The sequence below is a fragment of the Paroedura picta genome, chromosome 17, assembly GCF_049243985.1.
Source record: "Paroedura picta isolate Pp20150507F chromosome 17, Ppicta_v3.0, whole genome shotgun sequence".
In the NCBI taxonomy this organism is placed as follows: domain Eukaryota; kingdom Metazoa; phylum Chordata; class Lepidosauria; order Squamata; family Gekkonidae; genus Paroedura; species Paroedura picta.
In genome coordinates this window covers 7,274,694-7,294,826 of record NC_135385.1, presented here as the reverse complement: position 1 = coordinate 7,294,826, position 20,133 = coordinate 7,274,694, and the positions used below count along the sequence as shown (strand labels likewise).

General features: G+C 50.8%; 1 protein-coding gene across 3 annotated transcripts in view; it reads right to left on the bottom strand.

Annotated features, from left to right (window-relative positions):
• The window catches only part of CACNA1H (calcium voltage-gated channel subunit alpha1 H), a 211,315-nt gene that overhangs the window by 82,283 nt on the left and 108,899 nt on the right, over nt 1–20,133 (bottom strand). For all 3 annotated transcript variants that reach the window (XM_077317197.1, XM_077317198.1, XM_077317199.1), the window contains one exon: nt 2,305–2,420. In XM_077317197.1, coding sequence (XP_077173312.1) covers nt 2,305–2,420 — 116 coding nt within the window. The remainder of the gene's footprint in view (nt 1–2,304; nt 2,421–20,133) is intronic.

The window sequence follows — 20,133 nt, the reverse complement described above, 5'->3', positions numbered from 1 at the left end:
GGTCATGTGCAGTTAGATCTGGATAGATTTTTTAAAATATAGTTTTTACTTTGTTTTTAACCTAATACTGGTGCATTTGAATTAATAACTGTTAAATCTTTATATTGTTTTGCAGCTCAAATTTTGAGTTCCTGGCTTTGTCAAGGTTGGGTTTTCGTTCGCTTTTGGGCTTTGCACATGTCCCTATGGAACAGAAGGTCTCACGCCTCGGCGTCTGGTCAAGAGGAGCAGAGACCTGCCTACTTGGGGGGGGGGTGCACTGCTAGAGCCGTTTCAGAAGTCTGGTCTGCAGTAGACCAGTCAGATTCCAGTCTGGTAGAGCCTTAAAGACCTGCAAGAGTTTCTCAATCTCTTCACTTTCAAGAGTCAAGACTTCCTTTTATTTCTTTAGCTTTCTAGATCGCCCCTCTGCAAAACGCCTTGAATCGGTTTGATCGAGTTGAAATGAAAATCTCGGAGCCCTTTTATCCTAGTCAGAAATTGGGACAGGTGTGGCATCCATTATGAGTAATATTTTCAATGCCCCCTCCCGCCTTCTGACTAGAATAAAAGACGCGGGAACATCCGTTTCCGCCGAAGGTGATTTCAGACTCTTGAAGGTTTATCTCCTGAAACATCGGTTTGTCTCTAAGGAGGCTGCTGGACTCAGATATAACTATTGCTCCAGCTGGAACACGATTGCACAAACAGTTCAGAACTGGGCAACGTTCAAGCAGCTTCCATCCCATGTTTTGTAATCCAGTGGGTTGACCTCCCTGGAAGCAAGAACATGGCTCAGGGCCTTCAAATGGAGACAGAGGTTGTTCTGTGCTGAAAGAGCCTCTCTGAAACAGGAGTCTCACAAATCGATCTGGGGATGAAAGCCTTGATTGAGGAATTGACATCGGCTGGAACGCCGGCTAATCGCGCTTCTAAAATGGACAAATCCAGAGCGTCTCCTTTGATCGAAAGGAGTTGTCCTGGAATTGATCTTGCTGAACTTGCTCATCCCTGTTCTTCCATCTCTTTCCCCCCAAATCTTTACCCCCTATTTGTACTATCTGACTACCTCAGCGATACTAGATTGAATTTTATGCCCCATCGGTTCCAGAGGTGGGATTTCGGATCAGGCCTCATTCCGAAAGAATTTCCCCTTGCGGCCTTAACAGGATTGACATATCTTTTCGTGTGTTGCTTGAATGCAGGTTTCTGGGGAATGTAAGGGATCATGATTTTAAGCCTCTAATTGAGCAATTGGACCCTTATGCCCTGGAAACTCTTCGTGACGCGGATCCCAGGAGGGCTCTGGCAATAGCAAAATTTGTTACTGTGCTTCTTGCCCTTGCGTCCCCAAAATGAGGGATGCGAATCTTCCACTCCTCAAGGTTTGTAAATCAACGAGCTTTGAAGGGAATGAAGGGGAAATGAAGGCTCTTACCCCATCCTTCCCAGAAATGGCAGGTATTTTCTCCGGCATGTGGGTTGTGGGCCCCTTCTTGGAGGACGGCAGACCGTCACAATCAATTTTGCAAAATGCTATTTGCTGGGCTCAATCGCCGGGACATTTGCAACTCAGGTTTGGCCTGGATGGAAGCCCCCTCCCCTCCACGTGGAATGGAGCTGTGATATCCAACTCGGCGGCCAGAGAAATAAAAGAAGTGCTTTTTTAAATTGGGGGTGGGTGGGAGGAAGACGAATCTAAAATATCCTCAACACAGTTACAAATATTGCGAGAACAGGCCTTGGAAACAATCCCATTAGCTTAAGTTAAACGGGTACAAGCCGCATGTTCGTACCGTCAAGGGGAACGCAGAACCGAGAAGCAATTGGTGTCATTCTGCGAGAACGACTTTAGAGGTGAACTGAACCCACTTATCTTGTTTTCAGGCTGTTTCCAGGAGTGAAACATTTGCAAAAAAAAATGTCTGGTGGTTTCTAGCCCTTGCGTGGATATTCCCATAGTGTAGAGCTGTCCTTGGAGGGTAACGCTTTCTTCTTCCTTTGCCAAGACAGCCACAAGGCACTTGACTTCTGGCACCCTTCGGGAGGGGCTGTGGCTCAGGGGCAGAGCCTCTGCTTGGCATGCAAGAGGTCCCCGGTTCAATCCCCGGCATCTCCAGTTAGAAAAGACCAGGCAGGAGGGGATGGGGAACAGCGCTGTGGAGCCCGTGGTCACCCTGTTGATGACCCCCTTCCGCTAATAAATAAACAGCAAACCTCTTGGTGGTGGTTGTGTTTCTTTTAATGGCATGCAAAGCCAAGAGCCTCTGGGGAGGGTGGTATATAAGTATGATAAATAAATAAATAAAGAGGCCTCTCCCTTACCTCCAAGATGGTGCACCTCTCCGACTGGCATGTGCTACTGTCCTGGCAAGGCTGGAACATCCCGAGGGTGACGCAGTTCAGGAGGATGACCAGCATGCTGACGTGCTCAAACCAGGTGGGGGCCAAGAGTTAAGGAAGCTCATTGTGATTCCAGGATTCAGTGGGGGGGGGAGGGCAAAAAGGGAGAAGAAGCAGGGAGAGGGAGAGATGGGCATTTCTCCGGGCAGAGAGCACACCGGGGACCCTATAAATATGACAGGGCCCCTCTTCCTGTCCACCCACCCAGATGACCCCACTTGGCTTGGGCATCATGCTCTGCCCCCCCTGCAAACTCACACCTCCCACCCCCTGATGCCCACATGCCCCTTTGCCCGATGTCCCAGTCAAAGGCCCAGGAATTCTGTGTCTCAATAGGTAACAAACAAGGTATCAAATATAGGAAAATACAAGTATTTATGGAGAAGGGATGAAATGTTTTGGCCTTCCAGAAGTGGCGCAATTGTGCAGAATACAGTTGGGAGTCAGTGATCCTCCAGGCCTACACACAAGCACACAAACACACACACAAACACACCCTGGGCGAACCTGGGAAAGCGGGCGGCGAGGCGGGGTTAGCAATTTTTTTGTGAATGATCCACTTTCCAATTATTCCATTAACAGAAAGCGGGGCGGAGACGAGAAGTCAAAAACGCCATCTACGTTGCTAAGTGCTCGAAACGGCGGGGGAGAAAATTAAGGGGAAAAACCTGACTTGAAGTGGAATCCCTGCCGGGCGGGTTGCATTAAATCTGGCAAGAGCACAAGTTAAGAAACGGGTTTTTTTCCAAAAAGGAATCGGATGAATTAAATGCCACTCGGAGTAGCAGCAACCGGAAACGGGGGGTGGGGTGGGAGGCGGCAACATGAGACTGTTTCAACAAAAACAAGACATTGGAGTTCAGCCGCTTGGGGAATGAATAGGAGGGAACAGAAGGGGTCTCCTCCTTCCAGAAGGTTCTCTTCTCAAGGACAACATCAGAACATGAGAGAAGCCATGTTGGGTCAGGCCAACACTGTGTGCCAAACCCAGGGGCCATCAGAAGGTCCACCAGCAGGGCCAGAACTCCAGAAGCCCTCCCATTGTGGCCCCCCCAAGCGCCAAGAAGACAGAGCACCCCTGCCCCAGACATCAGAGAAGCCATGTCGGATCAGCCCAGTGGCCCCTCCAGTCCCACATTCTGCGACACCCAGGGGCCAAACTGCCCACCGCAGAAAGGAAGAAAAGACACGCCGTCTCAAGGCAACAGAATGACACTTCTGGACTGGATCTTCTTGCCCAGCAGGGTGCAGTGGTAAAGTCTCAGTTCTCTCAGAGCTTCCCTTACAGAGCAGTTCTGCCAGAGTTCCGAGGCCCACCTACCTCACAGGGCGTCTGTTGTGAGAAGAGGAAGGGAAAGGGGATTGTCAGCCACATTTGGAGAGTCCATGGGGCAGCCTCCGTTGGGCCACCCTTGGTAACGGAAGTTGTTTTTTGTTGTTTTGCCCGTCAATCTCAGTTTCCACTTCCTAGGCCAGAAAACAACCCCCCCCCTCCCCATTTCTTTCCTCTAACAAAAAATTAAGGTCTTTGCGGAGAGCTTCCAAAACACACCTTAGCAGCTCTAATCAATCAACGGCCACCTCAGGTCCCCCAGGCAGAAACTGAAAGGAAGGCCAGCTCCCTTCTCCACCCTCAAAGATTAAGCCTCCGCCACAAAAGAAAACTAATCCCCAGCTCCCTTTTCTGGTTTTTAAAAACCCGACACGAATATTAACTTGTGGCCGGACTCAACCAACTCGGTCTCAGATGCCCTGGGTTCCGGAGCCTCCGTTTTCCGCTCAGGTGCGGGAAAAGAAAAAGGAAATCCCCGGGTTAGGATCTGTGTTGGGCCGGCTGCAAAGTCTCCATCTCGCCTACCTCGCTGGGTTGTTGCTTGACTTTCACTAGGGGTGGGAATCGGAGAAAATTAACTCTCCCCACAAGGCACTCTGGCTTGATCCTGCAAAGGGCAGAGAGAGCTTTGGAGAGAGGCTGGATTCTTAAAAGGGGTTTCGGGACTGCACAGGGCTGCGATCCAGGGAGGCTCTGACAAGAGGAATGCAGCCGCCCCGAAATGCCCTGTCTTTCCCCCTTCCCCCAAGCGATCCGGCCTTGCGGCAGTCTGGCAAGAGGGACGTGACGCAGCATCTCGGACCCATTTGTCGAAATGACAGGATCCGTGGCCACCGAATGCAATAATGCCGGCAATTACCCTGATTGTCACTATTTGTCACTGGCACAAACTAGGTCAACATGAGCACGGCCTGGAACCAGCTGGCAGCCTCCCAAGCACCCCCCCTGCCTGGGTGGCACATGGAGCCCCCCCCCACACCCCAGGCAGCATTCTGGCAGGCAGTGGCTCCCTTCTCCTTCCTTCCTTCCTTCCTTCCTTCCTTCCTTCCTTCCTTCCTTCCTTCCTTCCTTCCTTCCTTCCTTCCTTCCTTCCTTCCTTCCTTCCTTCCTTCCTTCCTTCCTTCCTTCCTTACTCCCTCCCTCCCTCCCTCCCTCCCTCCCTCCCTTCCTTCCTTCCTTCCTTCCTTCCTTCCCTGTTTTTTCCTTCCTTCCTTCCTTCCTTCCTTCCTTCCTTCCTTCCTTCCTTCCTTCCTTGTCTCTCTCTGTCTCTCCGTCCTTCCTTCCTTCCTTCCTTCCCTGTTTTTTTCCTTCCTTCCTTCCTTCCTTCCTTCCTTCCTTCCTTCCTTCCTTCCTTCCTTCCTTCCTTCCTTCCTTCCTTCCTTGTCTCTCTCTGTCTCTCCGTCCTTCCTTCCTTCCTTCCTTCCCTGTTTTTTTCCTTCCTTCCTTCCTTCCTTCCTTCCTTCCTTCCTTCCTTCCTTCCCTGTTTTTTCCTTCCTTCCTTCCTTCCTTCCTTCCTTCCTTCCTTCCTTCCTTCCTTCCCTGTTTTTTCCTTCCTTCCTTCCTTCCTTCCTTCCTTCCTTCCTTCCTTCCTTCCTTCCTTCCTTCCTTCCTTCCTTCCTTCCTTCCTTCCTTCCTTCCTTCCTTCCTTCCTTCCTTCCTTCCTTCCTTCCTTCCTTCCCTATCTTTCTGTCTTTCCCTCCCTCCTTCCTTCCCTTCTATCCTGCTTCCCGCCTACTTCGTTCCTCTGGAGTCCAAAAAACCCAAACAAAACATGCCAGACCCAAGAGATGCGACAGAATTAGCTGCAAAGTCAGGATTCTCAAAAGTCCATTATCTTTTTGGGGACTGCAAAGGGGCAAAGGCACCCTCAAGCATCCAGAAGGAGAAATGAAAGGCCGTTCTTTTGCCGATCTCTTTGTTCCCCCCTCCCCTGCCACCCCCCGGCAGAGTTTCCAGCGACCACCCCCCTCTCCCCGAATTGAAACCCATCAGGTTGAAACGGTCTGGTCGGGGCCCGGGGAATTAAGTCGTCAAGAAACGCCTGGAGACGTGGCAGACGCAGCCAATTTGCCGGGCCGAGTTCAGAATGCCTCTCGCGGGGGCGGAGAAATTAACTTTAAAAAGCAGCTGGGATGGAGTGCTGACAGCCACTTACGGCTCACGTTGAACTGAACTGCGGACTCTCCGTCGGCGAGAGGAGGCCGAGAAGAAGAAGAAGAAGAAGAGTTGGTTCTTATATGCTGCATTTCTACCCAAAGAAGTGTCAAAGTGGCTTCCAATCGCCTTCCCTTCCTCTCCCCACAACAGACACCCTGTGAGGTGGGTGAGGCTGAGAGAGCCCTTATAAGAACATAAGAGAAGCCATGTTGGACCAGGCCAACAGCCCATCCAGACCCACACTCTGTGTCACACAGTGGCCAGAACCCAGGGGCCCTCAGGAGGTCCACCAGCAGGGCCAGAACTCCAGAAGGCCTCCCCCTGTGGCCCCCCAAGCACCAAGAAGACAGAGCACCCCTGCCCCGGACAGTGTTCCCTCCATGCCATGTGCTTCACTTCACACCAGCATCATGCCATAGCTTTTCATCAACCTTAAATCAAGTGAGACAAGAATGCGGCTGCTTGGGAAACCTTCCAAAGCTTCAGGCAAGAAGGTTTCAGCACCTTGGACAGAGCCTTGAACGGAAGGGGAGAGTTGCCCACAGGGTCTGAATTGGGTTAGATGCAAAGGGAAGCCTTCCTGATGCACAGATAAATCCCATCGCCTGCACCAAAAGAGGAGGAGCGTGCATGCCAGAGGTGAGAGGAAGCAATCCGTAGCTGGGGAGGGGACATGGTTCATTAGTGGAGCATTAGGTTGGCACGCAGAAGGTCCTGGATTCTGTCCCCAGAAATCTCCATCTAAAACTGACAAGGCAGGAGGTGATGGGAAAGACCTCTGTCTGAGACCCTGGAGAGCCTTCAGTTTAATGTCTAAACTGACATTGAAAGGTATCTAAATAACCAGGCAAGGGAAGACTGGAACAGACCATCAAAAGGGCATACAGATGTTAAAGGAACAAACAACAGATGTGGGAACTGATTGTGACTCCAGTCCCCCCCTCCCACTCCCAGTACCAACAAGTCCAATTTCTGGGTGTGTCCTGAGTGACTTTAAATGTGTCATGAGATAAGAAGCCGATGTCCCTGTTAATTCCAGGGGGCTTCATTGGCCTCAGCGTGGTAATAACTCACAACCCAGCAATCTCCTGGTCCAATCTGTTTTCTGAAATTGTAATACGGTGGCTACTTTGACGTCCCCACTGTCATCGCTGTAGTATCATAGTCATCGTCTCCCAATACACTCATTACGGAGGGGTTTAACACTTCCAAATGGGGAATTCTTTTGACACGAGGACAAGAGATGGGAGCTTCCCGTTCCAATCTCCGCCAGTGCATGCCACTGAGATCTTTGGACTATATTTGTCTCTAGGGTGGTGTGCATTGGTATTCCAACCCCACCCTGACTAATTGATCCTCCCGGGACACAAAGACACCACCGGGCAATCAGTGTGGGCTTCATCACAAAGCCAATCTGGCTCCGGGGAATAACGAATCATTTCTAGCAGGCCTTTCCGCGAGAAACTTGGAACTGCTTGAATGTCCGTCTGATGAATAGAGGCAATTATGACTTTTTTTGGGGGGGGGAAAGAAAGATACTTTAAGCAGCTTTCGATTCAAGGAGCTGTTTAATTTGACACATCCAACGATTTCTCCTTCCCCCCCCCCACTCCAAGGCTGCACTAGTCTCTGTTATCATACTGGTTATTTTCTACTTCACAGCTTTAAACAACTAATTGTGCCTTCGTTTCAGCAGAAGATGGCCCCAAATTGGAATGATCTCTAGGGGCATGGTTGGGTGACCTGAGCCACCAATGTTGCTAAATGGCCTGGAAGAAGGAGAGCAGAGAGAGAAACAGTACCCCCAACCCCCCCCCCAAAAAAAACCCAATACAAGCCCCGTATGGAAGTATGGCTTCTGACCTTTCTAGGTCTCAGAAACGGGCCTTCTTCAGTCTGCGTTTATCTTCCCAGCTGGCTCAAATTTCTACCAGTAAACACTGAAATCAGGGGTCTTGTAAGGCAGGGCTGTTATTAGCTGGTCTTCTTCCGATGGAAGGATTTTCTGGTGGAAGGTCAGGAGGATTGGTAAACACCTTGACTTCCCCTGGCCAACGTATGGTTTTGTTTCCCCACCGAAATTTCCTTCTACTGAGGACAGGTGAAAGGGGAGATATTTTAGTCCCAACTCCTGCAGCAGCCAATTTGGGATGGCGCTCCCCCCCCCCCAAAAAAAAAATTCTAAAGGAGTCCACAAACGTTGGTGACCCCCTGATTGAAACCGTTTGTTTATAGGGTTAAATTATTTTATTCATTCAAATGTTTATCCCCCGCCTTCCCCCTAGGCTCAAGGCAGCTTACAACAAAACTTAAAAAAAAACATTTTTTCACTTTAACCCCCCCAAGCACCAAAAAGACAGAGCATCCCTGCCCCAGATGGGAGAACATCAGAGAAGCCAGGTTGGATGAGGCTAGGATGTGAGATTTTACGGGAAAGCCATTGAAATTCAGAAACACGGATACAATTTCAAGAAAGACGGCAAATCAACAAAACCAGCCCTACAAAACACCATAATAATATTTTTTTAAAAAACCCCATGGGACTCTAAAAACACCTCACAATGGTTCACCATGTACGACAGGGGAAACCTTGACTTTCTAATGAGCTCTATGCTTCCGAATGGACTTTCTAATGAATTCTATCCAGATGCAGGCACAGTGCTTCCTACTCCGTCCATTCCCTGTCAAAAACTCAGATGAGACAGGAATGTACTGTTATGCCCCTCCCTAAAGAAGCAAATAAAAAGTCCAGCCACTGTTCATGTTCCCGTCTTGCCATGACCTACCTCTAAAGATGCCAGTCACTCACTGGCAAAAATTTCAGGGGCTAAAACTACCAGATCATGGCCACACAACCATCTGCCAAGGGTTATCTTCATTGCTTCTTCCCGAGCTTGGATCTTACAATCCCTGATATCGAGAATACCTCAGTATTTCTGGAAAGGAAATATACCTGCTGTTTAGTTCCCGTCCACAAATTCCTGGTCCTCCCTCTTCTTTTCCTCCGGGGGCCGATCGTCAAAGGTCTGTTATAGCCTGGGATAATTAGCCTTTGCGTAATTCTCCGGGGACGGTGAAGACACACCGACGTGCGCTCTGGCAATCCATGCATGTGTTGGAATCTGTGCGCTACCGAGCTCATTACAGCAGTCCTGCAACACCTGTGCCAGCAACGAAGGCAGAGAGGCAAGAGGCAGGCCTGTCTTTGAGGGGAGGGAGGCAGGGCCCACCTGGCAGATCTGGGCCACCCGGAAAAGGGCAACCCAGTTGATTAGCAGACTGGAGCGCCACTCCTCCAAAGAAATCTGACAAAAATTGGGGGCTCGTTAAGACCAGACGAGACTGCTCCCAAGAAGAGAGAGAAGGTCATAACATGGTTAAGAAGCATGCAAAGCGTGGGCCAATAAAACACTTGGAATCCACTCATTAAAAAAGCCCAAGGCAGATTTGTTTTATTTAACATGCACGGGTTGGAGTCACAGGACTGGCGAGGCAGTCATTTTGGGTGTGCACAATTGACACAACCACACTGCTTTCCCACAGCACTTGTTCATCCATCAATGCTTTCACATCCAACTTTAAAAAAAAATGAACAATTTTGAAGGTTTTTTTAAAGTTGAGACTTACTACTTAGATGTCTCAGAGAGTCTGCCCGTGAACCCGTCTTACATTTGCCGTTCTTGGGGCCAGTCCACGAACAGACCCTGCGCCAGCGTAAGAATCAGGGAAAGCATTCTGCCCAGCATCAATTATTTCCAAAGGATGAATTCGACGGAGCTGGGATGGAGGAAGAGCGAAGCTACCTGTGAAATCATTGTTTGCACGCCGGCTGATTAATGACCGTGACCCCGGGTGATGCTGCATCTTCTTTCTGTAAATAAGATCGTTTCGGCCGGGGACCAGGCAAAAGCAACCGCGAGCTGGCGACAACCAAACAGCGACTGAGCCAGCACGGAGTTCATTAGCCCTGCACTGTGCTCACAGACTGTGCCAGGAGAAGTCCAATTCAGAGCTCACCTTGCATGCCACGGAGGCTGCTTGATTTGCTCTCAGTATTGTTTGTAGGGTTGTTTTATTTTAATGCACCTGGCTTGTTTTTAATGGCTTCCTTGGCTTAGTCTGTGGAGAATTAGAGGTTCCTTGCAGCCCCAAATCTTTCCATGCAGGGAACCAGAGCGAGGCTCCCTGACACAGTCCCCCTTCCTGGCACCGGCCAAGTGTTTTTAAGAAGCAGGTGGGATTTTGCACAGCAAGGCTTCTGATTGGCTGCAGGAGTTTCGATGGGCGACACCGATTTTTTCAGGAAACATTCCTATGGCGGCACAAGGATCCTCACTGGGGGAGCAAAAGGAAGTTGGAGGAGTCGTTTGGGGGCCATCGGGAGGTCCACCAGCAGGGCCAGGACTCCAGAAGCCCCTCCCCACTGTGGCACCCCAAGGACCAAGAAGACAGAGCACCCCTGCCCCAGACAGAGTGTCCCACCTATTCCTTGTGGCAGGAGCCACCAACAGGCCTCTGCTCCAATCCGGATACCACCAGAGGGCAACCTACTGAAGATCATCAGAGTAACAAACATTGGGAAAGGCGTCCCCCAGGGGAATCAGAGAGCCCGCCGATTCTGCATCTGTTAAAGGCAGCCCTGTGCCTGCAGACGCCATGCCCCCTCCCCTCCACGTGACCATGCAAACAGAAACTCCAAAAATGTCTGTGTTGTTTTTGGAAAAGCCGCTTCTCCCTTCTAGCTGTGCAGGACACTAAGCCAGGAGCCGCAGGGGTCCGCGGCGGTGTTTTCGGAAAGCAATTAAAATGATGGATTAGGCTGGTGCGGGACACGTGAGCAGCACAAGGGAGATGAATTCATCAGCTGTGGAGGGGCCAAGCGGTCTTATGTAAGATGGGGGGGCACTATGTAATCCAGCCGCTTAACTGGGGGGGGGCGACTCACAAACACCCAAATAATGAGGACTAACCAACCTCTGGCCACAGCTGCACAAGGAGGTTTGGGGAGTGGGGTGATTGATGGTTGTAGCGGACAGACATGGGCTTCTAGCATCTGAGAAGATGGGAGCATCCAGAGGAGGCCTGCTGGCTCGGAAGGAATAGGTGCCAACCTCCAGGTGTCACCAGGAGATCTCCAGACATTACAATGGATCTCTGGATGACAGAGGAGGAGGAGGAGGAGGAGAAGAAAAAGAAGAAGAGCTGGCTTTTTAAACCCAACTTTCCACTACTCACAGAAGTACCAGTGTTGCTGACAATCACCTCCCCTTCCTCTCCCCACAACAGACACCTTGCGAGGTAGCTGGGGCTGAGAGAGCTCTGAGAGAACTGCTCTGCAAAAAAAACTTTGAGAGGACTGTGACTGGCCCACGAGATGTCTGAAGCAGGAGTCAGAACAGAGGAATATGGCGGATGAGATAGGGTTGCCAACTCCAGGTCAAGGGGAGGGGCTTCAGTGGGATCTTCTCAGCAGCCCTTTTCTCCAGGAGGGACTGATCTCCGTTGTGCAGAGGGGAGCTCTCATTCCAGGGGATTCCCTCCTGGAGGTTGGCAACCCTGCGGCCCTTAATCCCCTCCTCCTCCTCTCTCTCTCCTTCGGGGTCCCAGACAAGTGGAAGCTCTCTTTTCCGCCTCCCTCCCTCTTTCCCAAACGAGGGGAACGGATCGATACTTAAGCCAATTTCACAGGCCATAAAGTTTACCGCGATGAGGCGCAGAAGGCAACCCAGCCGAGTGGCATAAAGCCGCTGGCTGGGAAAGAGGCAGGAGAACTCAGGCAGGCCCCTTCTCAAGGGGCTGGAGAGCCTTCCCAATGAGGACCTGGGGGGGGGGAGAAGCCTGCGTGGAGACAGGACAAGTGGCCATCAGGCTGAAAGTCAAGGTGACCCAACAACGAGGACTGCAAGGAAGAAAGAGGGAAAACAAGACTCTCTTTCGGGATGCTCTGAACAGCCGGGATTGGACAAGCAGGGGCCAGAACTCCAGGAGCCCCCCCCCCACTCTGGCCCCCCAAGCACCAAAGAGACAGAGCAGCCCTGCCCTAGACAGAGCCTTCCCTCTACACAAGTTGTCTATTAGTCATTGGTGGACCTGTGCTCCGTACATTTTGCTATTTTAAACAGACGCTGGACAGGTGTGATTGTGAAAGCCACAGCATCTTATCCCATTTGCCCCTGAGCTTGTGCAGTGCAGACGGCAGGCTGTCAGACTAGGATCTGAGCGACCCGGGTTCGAATCCCCACTCTGCCATGGAAATGCACCGGCTGACCTTGGGGGCTGCACACCCTTCTGAGCTCTGCCTACCTCGCAGGCATGGGGAGAAACACACAGCAGGGAGCAGGAAGGTGGAGGGGGGTTGGGAGGAAAGGAAACCAGGATCAGGGGAGAGGGGGAAGGGAAGGGAAGGGAAGGGGAGCAACAGAGGCACTGGCTGGGAACTCATGCAGAGAGGGGAGCACTCCGCTGCTTTTCCAAATGTCATTTGCTCCAAAACAGAAGCAATGAAACTCTGCTGCTGCAATGAGACGGAATTAGGCCATGGGTTTTTGCTTTGCCGGGCGCCGCGAGGGGGGACTCAGTGAGCCTGTAATTCTCCTCTATTCAGAAAACGTTCGTGTTTATCAAGTGTTTTTGTATCCACTCGGGCGGCTTGTCAAGCCGCTCACGGGAGAAAAAGGCTACTGCCAGGAGGCGAAGCGACGCAGGGAAATCTGGGGCCTAAACAGAGAGAAATCCCCTTAAAAAGGTAAACCGCCCAAATCTGTTACTGCCCTGAGCAGACCGGCGGCTTGGTCAGAACATGGATGGGCAGAAGGTTGAAATTCTACCCTGGCAATGATCTTTCTGGGGCCGGAGTCCCCCGACCAAAGTGACCCTGTAACATAAACTCAGCGTCCCGCCCTTTTGTTACTGCCGAACAGCTTCTGCAATGTGCTGAAAACAAGCAGACCAAACTCCTTTCTTGAAATTCCGCAGCCAAGCAGGTGAGCAATAACAGTTGCAATTATTATAAACACAGGCGCTTGACATCACAGTGATTTTTTTTGTTTGTCTTTTCCTATGTCGCTATCTACAAACCACTACATGACCCCTGAGAGCTGCCTCTGGCAAAAAAAAAAGGATGGTTTTGGGGTTGGGCTCTACGGCTATTCTGTCCCCAAGCTCTACCGCCCCCAGGTTCCAGTCCCGAATCTCCAGGACTTCCATGGCAGAAGCTGGCAACCCCAAGAAGATGGATGCCCCACTGAGCAGAGGTACACCCTTCCAAGACGGCTGATGTTCAACAAGGGAGTAACTCTATCAAGAAGGGAGTAACTCTATCAAGGCAAGAGAGTTCAGTGCTCCTTGGAACTGGCTTTAGTGACCATTGGCCAGACCTTCATTCCTGAGTTCTACTGGAGCCACTCCTGCTTTCTCCTGGGGGGTGAAGAGCCTTATTCTGATCAGCAGTTGGGAAGCTCACTCACAACTTCCAAGTCTCTGCTTCTGGGTTGAATCCTGATCCAGGTTGGGTCTACCCCTGATCTACGGCTCGCTCCCATTTCTGTGGTCCTGCCCAGGAGTAACCCAATGCCTATTTTCCAGGGAATATATATGAATACATGTAATTAATTAATACATGTAGCAGCCTTCCCATTGAGATACAGGCCCTCCCTTTAGCTCATTCCTCCCCAAAAATGTCATTGCAAAAAAGTTCGATTTTCTGAATCAATTTTACTCGTTACCTAATTGCACTCAGGATAACTTCGGCGAACACTTCCCCGTTACTGGTTGATAGCACACGGTTACCTAGGAACCACAGGGCTCTGTGCGGCACCAAGTCACCGAGAAAGCAAACAAAGGATTCTATGGAAACAGAAATCTCGACTCCCCACTGCTTTCCTCCCCCACGGCCTTCTTCTTGGCTCCTCCATTGGGGGGGGGACGGCGTGAGGGTCAAGGCCAACCTTGAGGATTAACTATCCCGGAGTTGACCAGGTGCAGGCAAAGGAGCTCTGTCCTTTAAGCTGTTTTGCTTTCTGTGGAGGGGAATTATCACCAGCCGGCAGAAGCAGCCAGAGGAACCAGGGTGTAGCTGGAGAGCGACTGAAAAGGCTGCCACTGGTCTACCCACTTTGAAAGAAGAGATGGGGAAACAGCCCATCGGCCGTACCCATTTATCATATCTCTTGGAAAGGTGGAATCTCTGTTTGGTTCGGTTTGGTAATCTCTGTTTTGTTCTTGTATCCCGAAAGACATTGATCACGGGGACGCAAGATGGTATGCAGAGATACCCACATTGTTATCTCTCTCTACACTGCCAAGGAAGCTTAGTTGAGTAAGGATCTTTTAGATGAAAAAAGGATATAGATCTTTGCAGAGAGAATGGGCAAAGCAGCATCAGGGGAAAGCCTCGTCCTCTCTGTCCCATTGTTGGCCCTCCAGGGGAACTGTGGCCCCTGGGTGAGACAGGAGGCTGGACTAGATGGACCCTCACTGGTCTGACCCAGCAGGGCTTTTTTATTGTTCTTATGTTATGAACTCAGACATGGAGGATGCCTGTCAACTCAGTCCTCTCCTCACAAGAGTAAATTTCTTAGAAAATGGAGGGGCTGGTGGGTATTTCCCCCAGATGTGCCCAAATGGACAGCTCTCCCAGAGACCTCTCCAGCAAACGCCGAATTATTCCCACTCCCAGGTCATTAAGAGAGCTCCGGAGACGGAGTCAATTATGAGCCGAGGTGGGAGGAGCCCGTCCGCTGCTAAATCGAACCGTATCCAAAAAGACGGGCAGGCTGTCAGCTCCATTAATCTTGCCTTCAATGCTTCTGGGGGGGGGGCAATGGTGAGGGACCCCCCTGACCCCGCCCCCTGGCAGACCCTGGTGCTCTTCACCCAAGACAGAAGCCCTCCAAAGGAACGTGATTTCTCTGAGCGGGCACTTAAATGGGTATTAAAAGCAATGACTTCACATTCCACAAGAGCTCCAGGGTAAATCATGCAGCAGTAAAACCACGGCACCAATAAATTCGACGCCACCGAGGCTGTAACAAGCGGAGTCCTCGTGAACACACACCCTGTTATGGTTAGATGTTGCTTAAACCTCACACAGAAACAGCCGTGGTTCCCCACGCCTGACCTCCGCAGGTGGGCCCGTTTGGGTCGTTCACCTGTGACATACAATCCAAGAGGATGTCCCACAACAGCCTCTGCGAAAGTTCTCAATTGTCACATGCTAGAAGAAGAAGAAGAAGAAGAAGAAGAAGAAGAAGAAGAAGAAGAAGAAGAAGAAGAAGAAGGAGAAGAAGGAGAAGAAGAAGAAGAAGAAGAAGAGCTGGTGGTGGGCGGGAGGTTATTCCCTGCTTTTCCCTGCCCAAAGGAGTCCCAGTCTGGGGAGCCAGGTTGGATGCCCAACTCCTCCTCCACATGCAGCCAGCTGGGTGACCTTGGGCCTGTCCCAGTTCTCTCCGAGCTCTCTCAGCCCCACCCACCTGTTGTGGGGAGAGGAAGGGTAGGTGCACGTAAGCCACTCTGAGACTTCTTTGGGGCATGAAAACGGGGGTACAAAAAAACAGTTCCTCTTCCTCCTCCTCCTCCTCCTCCTGTCTAAGTGAGAATGGCAGAGCATAAATAGGCAGGTGTGGCTGAGAGGCCTCTGACAGAACTGCTCAGTCAGAACAGCTCTGTGACGAGCCCAAGTTCACCCAGCCGGCTGCATGTGGAAGAGCAGGGAATCAAACCTGGTTCTCCAGAGTAGAGTCTGCCGCTACTAGTTTCCACCGGGGAAGGCCACGTCGCAGCCCTGAGGCAGGTGAAGGAAAGGGGGGTACGTGGGGGCTGAGGGAGGGGCCAAACATCCCACCCTCCATGCCCACTGAATGGGAAGAGGCCCTCATCTGTTTGGCCAGCGTCTTTGCCATCCAGACTTAGCCTCCAAAAGGAAGCCGGGAGAGAGGCTTGTTTCCAGGCCCAGCCTGCGGGTCCCTCCAGGAGGCGGCTGTGCAGCAGACGGCAACTAAAAGCTTCATCGGCTCCTGCGTGCCTGCAGGCCTGCGTCCTGACAGTCCGACCGGCCGGAGGGAGCGTTGCGGAGGAGATGACAGACAAGTCCCAGGAAGCCTCCGACGTTTATCGGCTGCTCCGCTGAGGCACCGAAGGCGTTCCTGGCATGGCTTCAGCCTCCTCTCCCCAAAGCGGAACCGACTGGACAAGAGTGTGAGGGAACGCAAGCGGCAATCACGACAGAGCATGAAAACCGCCAGAAGAAAGAAGAAAGAAGAAGAAAGAAGAAGAAAGAAGAAAGAAAGAAGGAAGAAGGAAGAAGGAAGAAGGAAGAAGAAGAAGAAGCAGAAGAAGAAGCAGAAGAAGAAGAAGGAGAAGGAGAAGGAGAAGAAGAAGAAGAAGAAGAAGCAGAAGAAGAAGAAGAAGAAGAACGGGGTTCTTATACCAAGCTTTTCACTAACCGAAGGCGCCCCATTGCAGCTTACAAATGCTTTCCCCTTCCTCTCCCCACATCAGACACCCTGCGAGATAGGTGGAGTCGGGAGAGCTCTGAGAGAACTGCTCTGTGAGAAGAGCTCTGAGAGAACTGGGACTGGCCCAAAGGCACCCAAGTTGGGTGTATGTGGAGGAGGAGCAGAGAATCAAACACAATTCATGTCATTGTTATTATTAACAACCAAGGCCCTTGCTATCCTGCCTGGGAGATCAGCTGGGTAGCAAAATCTCGTGACTTGGGCAGTGGCATCCAAGTGGGCTGTGTCAGGGGCATCTCAGCGGCCAACAGGGACCTCTCCAGCTGTGGCCAATCCCCCCCACGCCAGCTGATGCCGGTGCCCTCCAATTCGTGGCCTGCATGGAAAACGCCCCAAGAGAAAACACTCCCAGAAGCACGAGAGACCAATTCAAAAAGGGATCGGGCGGGTGAGGCGTGACAGCCGGGACAACGGTTTCACGGTGCGGCCGTAACACGGTTCCCTTTCCCCGAGGGCCTTATTTTCTAGGATAGGGAAATGCTGCGGCAGACACCTTAATGCAATTTCAGAGCCACTCCACTCCAGCCCAAGCTAACCTTCAGCTTCAGTCGGATTAATCCTCGGGGCGAAATATTTCGCACGAGAAGCGTAATAACCAACGGATAATATCACTCGTAGCAGACCTGCTTCTGCATCGCGGGTAAAACACAACGCTCGGCTTTTCAGCGGCCCCCTTCGAAGGAGCCGCTGAAGAACTGGGACTAGAATCCTGCCCGTCGTAAATCATTTTATCGGGAGAAGATTTATTCGGCACTGGCAGCTCTGCGCATCCAGGAGGTGTTAAGTATTTCCAATCTTTTTAAAGGACCGGGGCCGTTTTCACAAATAGCGGGATGTAATTTGCATGTCGTTAACTTTTGAAGGGTCTTTGAGGTTTCCCCCTCCTGAGTTTTTTTTAAAAAAATGATTCCTGCTGCAGAAACTAAATTCAGGATTTGGATTTTGACAGTATTTGCGGGGAAAACTGCTAAGATCTGTTGGCAGGCCCGGGAGAGGAGGGAACGAGGTGGGGGTGGGGGACTTGCTTGCATGTCTATGATGGTTGCCAATTCCAGTTTGGGAAATTCCTGGAGATTCAGGGACGGTGGCGTTTGGGAAGGTCTCCAGGCTTCGACTAGAGGTTGGCAACCCTGAATGGTCGCACACCCCTCAAATCCACATTCCAATCCAAGTTTCCTTCCAGAAGAAACGGATGTTCTACCTCCTTGCAAGCCGTTCTGAACCACAAGGGAAAACGGGATTGACAGGTTGAAATTAGTAAATATAATAAATGTATCAACTGCCTCAGGATTCTTACTCTGGATCTTCTTGCAGAGTCAGCCTCGATGCAGGAAGGTAAACGTCCCCTCCTGTCAGAGGGCTAGATGCCCCAAATCCTGCCGGTTTCTCCAGCGTAACTGTCAGTCCTTGACCGAACTCTCAAGGAGAAGACTTGCTGTATTGAAGAAAGTAGTGAACAGAGTGCAAGGGCGTTCCTTGCTAGAGCTACAGGGCAAGCTTACAAGCATAACTTGTATATCCCTTCCCTACATTGCTGCATCCACATCCGGGGGAAAGTTGCCCTGTTGAATTTCTCCTTGCACACAGAGCTGTTAAAAGAATGCATTAAGGTGGTGTCAGCAGTCGGAGTAGCTCTTTTCTCCTTACATCCTGAAAACATTTGTCACTGGAAGAGGTGAGTGAATAATCAGCGGTTATGCCTGTTAATGTCGCCTCAAGAGCCGCACCTCCGGATGTCAGCGTCGGCCAGAGTGAAGGATGACTTAACAGCCGGCGATGTTAGAAAGGAGCGCGGACATATTTTAAACATTAAAGCCGCCGTTACATATTTTAACAGTTGCTCCCGTTTTTCGCAGCTGGTCTCAGTTGAGTAATCTCGCCGGTCATGGAATATTAAAAAGGCATCCCAGCGGTGGTATATGCATTAAGGGGAGGGGGGGGAGACATTAAAAGAGACTAAGAAATTGTGAAATGTGAAAAGGGAAAGAAACGTGGAATTTGCCTGCAACTGGGAATCACTTGCCGCTTGGAGCAGTTTGTACCAGTTGACATGGCGAACAAAGTGTCAGGCAAAGAAACAGGTTTTCCCCAATACCCCCTTTTCAGCTTTTCTACTGAAGTTGCCACGTTTTGCTAACATTTTTATTATATTACGCTATTTTTATAATGCAACTTTCAGTCTGTGGGTATAATTGTGCTAGTGGAACTGAAAAGGATAAACACCTTGATTTTCTATAAGCAAAATGAGAAATATGCTCAGCGCTAGATAGAAGAAGCGGAGAATCTCTTCTTAGCACATGTACCTTGATTTTGGCCGATCTGAGATGCAGGGGGGGCGGGGAGGATGTTGAAAATAATTAAACTCCTCACACTTCATAGTAAACATAGAGGGTGAGTCATAGGGCAAACAGCAATTCTAGGTCTCGAGTTAAGCGTGGAAAACGCTGAATTATTAAAAAGCGAATTATCGTCATACACATGATAGCATGCAGCATTACTCACTGAGAAAATTGCTCGCATACAATCAGTGGATGCATCCTTGCAGATATCGGATATGCCTCGGCTACACAGAGGGGCGATCATTCTGTAATTTAGACTGGTTTACGAGAGGAACATCATAACCAGCGTTTCAACATGGAACATCTTAAGAACGCAAGAAATTCAGAAGAGCCCTGCTGGATCGGACCAGGGAGGGCCCGTCTCATCTCACACATTGGCCAACCAGCTCTTCTGGAGGTCCACCAACAGGGCAGAGAGGCCAAGACCTTCCCTGAGAAGAACCTCAGAAGAGCTCTGTTGGGTCAGCCCAGAGAGGGTCCATCTAGTCCAGCCTCCCGTCTCAAACAGTGGCCAACCAGCTCTTCTGGAGGGTCAATAACAGGGCAGAGAGGCTGAGGCCTTCTTAAGAACTTCAGAAAAGCCCTGCTGGATCAGAGCAGTGGTCCATCTAGTCCAACATCCCGTCTCACCCTCTGGCCAACCCGTTCCTCTGGAGGGCCAAGAACAGGGCAGAGAGGCCGAGGCCTTCCCCTGAAAAAAGCCCTCCTGGATCAGACCCCTTGGTCACTGTGTGTATCCGCAGCAGCAGTCTTCTAGTCTTCATCAGCCTGGGGGTCTACTCGGGAGCAACATCAGGTGGAGGGGATTGGAAGTTCCCTTCCTTCCCACCGGCTTAAAACAAAATGAGCTTTATCCAAACACTCTCTCCTCTTTCATGTAACCTCTTTCAGCAGGGCTTCAGCGTACGAAAGGGAAAGAGTGGGAACTGATTGCAACGTATCAATTAATTCTCCAAGCCTCTTACATCTCGGCCTGTTTGCGAGGAACAAAGGACAGTTTTAAAAGAGTGATATTCGGGCCTAATTAAATGGCGCCGGCAAAGATTATGCGGTTGGTGCTGGCTGATGGCCATGCGGCCGGAGATTTATTCCGTCTGACAGAGTCTAATGCACCCTGGATATTCTGCCTCCATCTTACGTGCGTGCTTGGGTGGGTGGGGGGGGGGAGCCAAAACAAGAAAACAGTTTAAATACGCTTCCGATTTAATTATAAATTAATTGAACTGCAATTCATTAAGGCTCGTTGGGCACCGGGAAAGATGACTGTGGGCATCCAGGGGTCGATGGGCCCCCTGTTGGGGACCCCAATGGACACAGACTGAATTTTTGTAGATTTTGTAGATCTTATCTGCAAAGAGAGCCGGTGGGGTGCCGTGGTTAAGAGCGGCGTCTTCTAATCTGGAGAACT